Source organism: Equus asinus, chromosome 9, assembly GCF_041296235.1.
Source record: "Equus asinus isolate D_3611 breed Donkey chromosome 9, EquAss-T2T_v2, whole genome shotgun sequence".
Taxonomy (NCBI): domain Eukaryota; kingdom Metazoa; phylum Chordata; class Mammalia; order Perissodactyla; family Equidae; genus Equus; species Equus asinus.
In genome coordinates, this window is record NC_091798.1 from 46,375,025 (window position 1) to 46,383,937 (window position 8,913).

At 50.1% G+C, this 8,913-nt stretch overlaps 1 protein-coding gene across 3 annotated transcripts in view; it reads right to left on the bottom strand.

The window, feature by feature from the left end:
- The window catches only part of SLC22A4 (solute carrier family 22 member 4), a 60,069-nt gene extending 52,769 nt beyond the window's left edge, over positions 1-7,300 (bottom strand). For 2 of the 3 annotated variants that reach the window (XR_011505829.1, XM_014856784.3), the window contains exon 1: positions 5,877-7,300. Coding sequence is in view for 2 of the 3 variants with exons in the window: in XM_014856784.3 (XP_014712270.1) it covers positions 5,877-6,500 (624 nt within the window). In the remaining variant the exon portion in view is untranslated. The remainder of the gene's footprint in view (positions 1-5,876) is intronic. The other variant, XM_070517415.1, reaches the window with a different exon arrangement.
- Positions 7,301-8,913: the final 1,613 nt, after the last annotated feature.

Genomic DNA, 8,913 nt, shown 5'->3' on the forward strand with positions numbered 1-8,913 from the left:
AGGTCCCCACAACATAGCCCCTTTGGAATCTGCCAGAGGGCAGGTCTGAGTATGAATTTGGTTAATATTCAGGCTGTCCTGACAGCCAAGCTGCCAGTTCCCACACTTACAGGGCAGCCTGCAGGCCTGATAGAAAGAAAACAGCCTAAGCCTACCTACTGCCCAAAGTCTTCACCTTTGCCAGAGCCTACCCAGGCCCCAAAGGAGGCACATCCCTATGAACTGCCATATGGAGTCCCATGTAGCTGCCAGCCAGATCCAGGCTCGTTCTGTCTCATAGTTCCCTCCCTTGCTGCTCCCAATGCCTCCCATAAGTGCCCTGTGAGCAGAGGATGAGGCTTCCATGTTCCTACTTCATACCTTTGGGCTGTGAGTAGAGAATCAGTGTGTCCTATTGTCTATGTTGTGACCCCAAGTCCCAAGAAAGACAGTACAAGGCTTGTGCCTCCAGAGGTCCAGGCTCTTTGCTAGAGGCTCTATCATGCTTAAGGGCACAGCCACCAGCAACTTCACCCACTGGTTCCTAGAGGATGCAGTCAGCTGTAGGAGAGGAAAGAAGTCCATATGGTGGAGAAGCAGCCCTACCTCAGGCCACTGGTGGCCTGCCACAGAAAGCTGGTCCGTACCAAACAAGGTTCGCTCAGGGCCTCTAGAGCATGGGGCCTAGGAGAAGCAGTGCTCACCTCAGAGATGACTGCCTAGTTTTCCCAGCCCGTGGACTAAACAGGGTCAAGTCTACCTAATGTTGTTCCACGGGAAAAGAGGACATATTTGAGGCCAAGGCCAGCCCATACTTAGACCCTGGCCAGGAGCCAGGCTCACCCCTACTGCTTGCCCTGTGGCCCTGCTGATAACTCTCGGCCCCATGGAGAGCAGGGCATTTGCTATCCTTCCTGCTCCTACAGCCTCAGGGCAGGAGGTCTCTGAGCTTCCTCATACATAAGGCCTTTGCTCTGTGGGAGGCCACGGCACTGATGGGCTAAATGGAGGACGATGCCAAGCCACCGCAGTAGATCTCAGTGACAAGAACTCTATCATCAGACAGACTGTTTGGGATACTTGGCATCCCTTCCTTCCCAACAGAAGCTTCAGTCCCAACCCACTGGGCCAGAACACCACTCCCCGCTCCTGTTCTTGCACTGCCACCAATGGACAACTTAGCTAAGAGGTAACTGGCATTCCTGGCATCCCTAGGGGCGAACACAGGCTTCTCCAGCCCTGACTGTAGAGACAGATGAAGGCCCTTACATTCTTTAGCCCTAAAGTGAAAAATAACTTGGTTCAAACTGGAACAACTGGAGCAACAAAATAAATAAGGATAGTATTAGATTATAACTCATGGAATAAAACAAATATGCATGAATCTATACTTATATAAAGTAATAATTGCATACATAAATAAATGGGAGTGAAGAGGATGCTCTTCTTTACAGAAGAATTCCAATTAAGAAGTTGAAAGGAACGTATAAGGAATGTGGGAGATGCAAAATCACCACTACGCAAACACCACAGTAATGGTTGTTTCAGTTAAGGTCCTGTGATGGATGCTAACATCATGGGTAAAAGTTGGAGGAGAAATAGGATATTTTATAGTCTTAAGGTATCTTCCCCAAGATACTAATTATGAAGGGGAAAGAATAGTAACTTTATGGTGGAGAAACCCAGCAGACACCAACCTAACCAGGAGATCAAGGTTAACATCACCATAATAAGCCACATCAACATTATGTACCCACTGGTATGATGCCCTGAGTACACATTGCTTCTATGGGATTCTTACCAAAAACTACACAAACTCAATCTTACCATGAGAGAAATTACACAAACCCAAATTGAAGGATTCATCAAAATAACTGATAGACTCATAAAAAGTGTAAGGTCATGAAAGACGAGGAAAGACTGAAGAACTGTCATAGATTGGAAGAGACTAAGGAGACATGACAACTAAATACAATGTGGAATTCTGGATTGGACCAGAAAACAGAAAAAGGACCTTAGTGGAAAAACTTGCAAAATTCAAACAAGGTCTGTTGTTTAGTTAATAATATTGTAAGCAACATTAATTTCCGGTTTTGACAAATGAATTATGGTTATGTAAATTGTTAACATTAGGGGAAGCTGGGGGAAGGGTATATGTGAAATCTCTGTACTATTTTCACAACTTTTCTCTAAATCAAAAATTATTTCAAAATAAAGTTTTAAAGAATGTGATTCTTAGTAACTGCCCAGGATGAATAAATTGGACTTCACAAAAAGCCCCCAAGGAAGGAAACCACCTTATGCATATATATATACAGATAGATGTACTCATGCAAGTCCCAACTTAGACACCAGATTCCTGCCTCCTAGGATTCTATGAAAGGCATTTCCACAACAGAACATGCCGTCCTTGGGTTTCTGGCTGATCTTATCATCCCTGTGAGGGGTGAGGGGGTCGATTCAGGTGTCCCAGAGGGTAAGCCCATTGGGAGATCCTGCACAGAAGTGTAAGGGAGAGACAATCTGAGGACAGTCCCTCTACCTGTATTGTACCAGCTGGGATGCAGAGAACCTGCTCAGGGCTCCTGAGCTTGACCCTGTGGGAGGGCTGGGGCCATTCTCCTACTGGCACTGGCCAAGTCAGTGTGGGTTTGGACCTCTGTCGTATTCTTTGGGCCCTCGAACTTCCACCATGGGGAAAGGGACTCATCCTCCAGCAAGTCTCATCACCCACTATACTGGCTGCAACCTGGACCTTAGGATAGCTCCCACTATGCCCATGGTGCCTAGCCAGAGGTGATGAGGTCCTGCCCTTACCTCAGTCCCCACCTATGATGTCCATTTGCTGGTGCTGGGGGATGTAGCACAGCTCACAATCGCACTGAGTCCTCTCAATAACTCATACAAGTGGGGCACTCTTATGAGACTCATTTTAAAAAAAACTGTAATAAAATACACATAACATAAGATTTACCATCTTAACGATTTTTAAGTGTACAGTTCAGAAGAGTTAAATATATTCACATTGTTGTAAAATCAATCTCCAGAACTAAACTAAAAAAACTAAAACTCTACACCCATTGAATATCTCCCCATTTCCCCCTCCACCTAGCCCCTGGAGACTACCATTCTGCTTTCTGTTTCCATGAGTTTGACTACTCTTCTTATCTCATATAAATGAAATCATACAGTTTTTGTCTTTTTTGTGACTGGCTTATTTCACCTAGCATAACGTCCACAAGGTTCATCTGTGTTGTAGCATGTGTCAGAATTCCTTTCCTTTTTAAGGCTGAATAATATTCCATTGTATGTATAAACCACATTTCCTTTATCCATTCATCTGTTAATGGACATCTGGGTTGCTTTCACTTTTTGGCTATTGTGAATAATGCTGCTCTAAACATGGGCACACAAATATTTCTTTGAGACCCTGCTTTGAATTATTTTTGGTATATATTGAGAAGTGATACTGCTGGATCATATGATAATTTTACTTTTAATTTTTTGAGGAACTGCCATACTGTTTTTCATAGTGGCTGTACCAATTTACATTCCCACCAACAGTGCACAAGGATTGCAATTTCTTCAGATCTTTGCCAAAACTTGTTATTGTCTGTATTTTTGAAGCGGCCATCCTCGTGGGTGTGAGGTGGGATCTCATGGTGGTTTTGATTTACATTTCCTTGATGATTAGCGATGTTGAGCACCTTTTCATGTGCTTGTATCCCCTTTTAAAGATAAGGAAATTGAGGCCTTGAGCAGTGATGTAACCTGCTGAAGTCAGCCAAGAGGTTAGGGATGGGGACAGAACTGACCCTCCTGTCTGACTCCAGAACTCCTCCTTGTGCCACACATTTCTGCGGAGAGCCACCCCACCCTGCTCACCCTGGTGCTTCTCCCGTCCTTCCTCCCAACCATCAGGACCACTTGCCTTTGATTTTACTCCAACTGCCCAAAAAGGAAGCAAGGAAGGGAAGGGCTGCTGAAAAAGGCAAATCCTGGTGCATGTGTATGAGCGTGTGATGATGTGCGTCCCCAGATGTGCCCACAGGCCCCTGTGAATAGGGCCCAACAGGGGTAGCTATGGACTTGGAGGCCAGCAGCTACCCACCCCTCACACCCTGAAGTAAACAAAACCAGAGAGGAAGAAGAAAGAGGCAGGTCAACCCAGCTGTCAAGGAGGGCTGTAGCTAGTGCGGCCAGCTCCAGCTCAGGTGCTGATGACACTTCCAGGAATTGAGGTGGGGTGAGCTGACCCCCAGTCTTAGATGCCTCAGGACCAGGCCGTGGGCAAGAGGTGGGCAATCACATGGGCTGAGTCCACTTTCCACAGGTCCTATAGATTCTGCTGCCACCACTCCTAGCTGGCCACCAGTCTCTTGCCAAGGCAACTCCCACAGCTTCCTCATTGGTCTTCTTGTTTTTCATAGCAGCTAGACTGAGCTCTTTCTAAAAACACAAATCTGACCATGTTCCCCCCTGCTTAGAACCCTTGCTATTTCCTCGCTGTCCTCAGAATAAAATCAACTCCTCAACACACCTACAATGCCCACTGTGAACTGATCCCTGCAGGCATTTCTAGCCTCATCTGCCATCCCAAGCTCCAGCTGCCCTGATCTACAGGAATTCCTTCTACAGAAGCTGCTGTGTTCTTTGCTGGGGTAAATCCTACTCATATTTCTAGACTCAGCTCAAATTTTATCAACTCTTCTTGGAGTATTTCCTCACCCTGTTATGCCCACAGAAAGGGTAATATATTTGCTCCAGGTCACACGGCAAGCCAGCCAGGATTTGAATTCAGGCTCCAGAACCCTATTACTAACTAGGGTTGATATTAGCCTTCTCTGGAACAGGGCCAGTGTGCCCCATGGGCATCTGAGCTTTGAGGGCAGGCCCTACACCTCAGATGTCTACAGCCTAGTGCCCAGCACAAGGCCAGACATGGTGTCTGATGATTGCCAAGTTGTGCTGAGGGAAGGGGATTAATGACTTTCAGAGGCCACCCTCAAGTTTTTCTTGGGAAGAACATAGAGCAGAGGAAGGGCTAGAAGCTGGGAAATCCTACCTGCCTGGTCAACAGTAGGAAACTAGTCTGTGAGGATCCCTTCCTGAGAAGGAGATATGCCCTGACCCACCATCTGCTGTCTCTTACCAGATGCGAAGCAGGAAACGCAGTGGGTGAAGTAGTATGTGTGTGGCCTAACTCTTGGAACTTAGAAAACTTGCTACCAAACCACTTAGGATGCTAAGGGGCGAATGGCATAAGCTGGAGCCACTGTCTACTGCTGGGCCCTACGCTCAGAGGAGTCTCTGTGAGTCTGTCTCTCCCTGAGTACCTTCAGGCCAGAGATATGCCTCCTCTGGTTCCCTACACTCAGCCAGCATCAAGAGGCCCTCTGCTCCTTTTCAGAGAAATTGGAGCCTCAGGACAGGACCCCAAGCCTCACCATAGGTGTACGGCAGAGCAGCAGACCCCATGATGCTTCCAGAAGTCTGTGGCTAGGCAACAGGGCAGAACTTCCTATGCCTTGCCCAGCAGAAAGGCTGTTCTCTGTGTTTGCACTTGGGCTCAGCAGTAATCCCTGCACCCCTCCTCATGCCTGTGGCAGGAACTTGACTCAGGCTGTACATCTGGGCAGCCTCTAGGCTGTTAGGGAACATTTTCATCTGTTGTGAAACTCGGAAAGGAAAAGACGGTTGGTAACAACACTCCCTTCTCCACGCCCTCCATACTAGACAGAAACGGCCAGGAGTGAGCCTCAGGTGAGTCCTGCTCTCCTGGGCTGCACACTTGTGTTAGAAGCATAACCTAGTTAGTTGCATGCCAGCCAGGTTTGACCGGGAGTGGAGGACGCAGACCCAGGACTGACGCAGATGGCGGTCGCTCACACACCCACCTCGGTCACGATGGTGGACAGGTAGATGTCCTGGCTGAACTCCCAGCCATCCAGGCAGCTCTCCTGCTCCAGCTGCTCCAGGTCCACATCGCGCCCCGGCTCCAGCCCGAGCGCCGAGAAGTTGGCGATCGCCTGGAGCCGGTAGCGGCGGCAGCTGTGCGGCACCTCGCGGCCGTCCTGCAGCCGCAGCGGGATACTGTGGTTGCGCCACGCGCTGCTCAGGTTCGCGGTGTCCGGCACCCGGCAGCGGTGCTCCGGGGTCCCCCCCAGGAACACGATTGACATACCATTGAAGCCGTTGGGGATGATGCTGGCGCTGAGCAGGAAAAAAATGAGGCGCTGGAAGGGCCCCCACTCGCCCAGGAAGGCGGTCACTTCGTCGTAGTCCCGCATGCTTCCCGCCACTGCTCTTAGCTTGCAACAAGGGATGAGAAGAACGTTCCCCGGACAGTGTCGCGCGGTTGAGGGCGTCCCCCAGAGGGTGTCAGAACGTTCTCGGAGACCAGCCAGGCCGCGGGCAGCTGGGTCGCACACTCGGGGACCGTTCCCAGGAGACAGGGGTGGGAACGTTCCGGTGGACGCAAAGCTGGAAGTCACCGTAGAAACTGGAGACCACACCTCCATCCCGGCTGGGGCAGGGGAGGGGAAAGCGGCCGGGCGGGCCCGGGTGGGGCTCCCGGGCTGCTCCGCCTCGTGCTCCGCCCCTGTTGTCCCCGGCGACCTGGCTGTAGAAGCGGCAGGGGCTTGGAGCTCAGCGGTGCAGCCTGCCTGTGGGGAAGGAAGCGCGGCTCCGGCGCACCCGCGTCCCCCGCGACCCCGACGTGCTCAGCTCCCAGCCCCGGGCCGCGGTATTGGGCCCCACGGTGGGGAGGGGGCGAGAGGGAGGAGCCGAGGCCCGAGAGCAAAGTCTTTGAGAGGTTGGCTCTGGCCCTCTGCAGCGGCGTCGCTCCAGGCCTTGCCTGAGGCAGGGGTCTCTCTGCTGTCCCTTCCAATCCGAGTTTGAGTTCGCGTGGCCTTGGGCGGGGCGCGGACCAACGAGGCAGCGGAGTTGCTGCTCCGGGAAACCTCTGCGGGCGGGCGCAGGGTCACCGGGGCGCGCCCTTCTCTGGCACGCACGCCGCGCACGTGGCCGGCACCAGCTGACAGGGCGCTCACTCCCTGCCAGTCCTAGGAGGGCTGCATTCAGTCACCAGCCGACGGCGCCCGGAGAAGCGTCTTCGGGACACCCAGGAGTCTCACCTTGAAAAAGGGGAAATAAGTCCAGAGCCCGGAAGGGATGAGCGGGGTCACACTGCGTCAGAGATAGCTCAGACGAAGGGAGGTGGGAGGCAGGAGTTACCAGGTCCTCCCAGCATCCTGCTGGGGCCTCTAGAGAAGGCTTCCACACGGAGCGCAGTAATGGAGGCGCTGCTGTCACCACTCCTGGCTTCTGATTTTGATCTCTTCATTCTCCCCACGCTCTTTACCTGGGCTGGCTGCCAGAGCCTTCTCGGACAGGAAGGCCTCGGGTTTGAAGAAGGGACTGACCCCAGTCCAAGAACAGAGGGAGGGAGGAAGAGAAGGCCCAGTCTGGCGCCCAGATTTGGCAGGTAACCAGAGCAGGGACCACATTCTGCTCAGTGCCGAGTCCTAAGGCACCTGCCCTGTTGTGTGAGCTACCGGGGTGGGGGCGGGTCGGGCGGGGTGCCTTCTGAGTCCTGGGTTCAGGAGGCAGGCCAACGAGACTGACAGGAGATTTAGTACAAGTGTGTTTGCTCCTCCAGGACCTGATAAGAGGCTGAGGGACATTTCTGCCCTATTTTTTGTAGTCTCCAGTCTGACCCCTCCTCTTAGGCTGTTTCCACCCCCTTGGAACCTGTTTCCTTATCTATAATAAGACCATATATCCTGATGTGCCAGGACACCTCTAATTTATGCCAACTAGTCCAGTGAAATTATTAATAGTGCTTCCTTTTACTTTCAAAAGTATCCTCCTTTGAACAATATTTTATGTGGTCATTGTCTTACTTAACTTGGATTTCATCCTTCCACCCTCCGTACAAAATGAATGCCCAAGTGCACTGCTCATAGTTGGACCCGTTGGGAGGATTTCCTTTCACCACTGTCCTTTAGGGGCACTCCTAAGTGGGGCTGTGTTGCAGTAATAATCCATTTTGGGGCTAGTATCAAGCTAACCCATCTGTGAGTCAGGGTGGAATATTTTTCCCCCTCTATCAGTTGGTTGTAGAGAACCGCCCCCATAAGACCATAGCTTTGAGTTGAGGGAGAAGTGTTGGTATAGCTAAGGTAGGTGTCATAGGAGTCTGAACCACTTATTCATTAACTTACATAAGTCATATGGACCTGCTCAGTCCTGATCCTGCCTCTACCATTTCTATTATATGATGGATTGCTGATGTGCTTGCTTAATCTTATGACTTGATAGACTCTGACAATACCCAGCTCATACTAGACATCTCTAGTTGCATAGATCCTTGATGTCCCATTGCCAGGCACTCAGTTTTTACTGTGGCCAAATAGCTGTTCTCTGCTGAAGAAGACATGACCTTGCTTTGGAACTCTAGAGATCTGTACTGAAACTCTTTTATTAGAGTTTATCAGAGACACCACCCAGTATCCTTATCACCATGAACACATCTAGCACCATTTATTCTGCTGGGTCATATGGATCATAGGGCAGGGAACCTTGTACTATAATTGGACACACTGTAGAGCTCTCTTTTGCTCCGGGCTTCACTCAAAATTGTGAACCTTTCAAGTCACCCAATAAATGGGTCAGAGTAGTATTTCCACTAGGCACTATGCCTTTTTATTAGTGGTGGCAAGTACAGGGTACAACAACTTGCCTTTAACCTACAGGGGATGATCTGGTATGCTCCAGACTACTAGATCTCTACTAACTTCACTTCACCGATTTGTTTCAAAATAATATGGGATAGAAGAAGTGAATGAGGATACAGATGAAATAAGATTGGCCATGATAGCATTTCTAGAAGTTCATTTTACTAGTTTGTCTATCTTTATATACATTTAACTC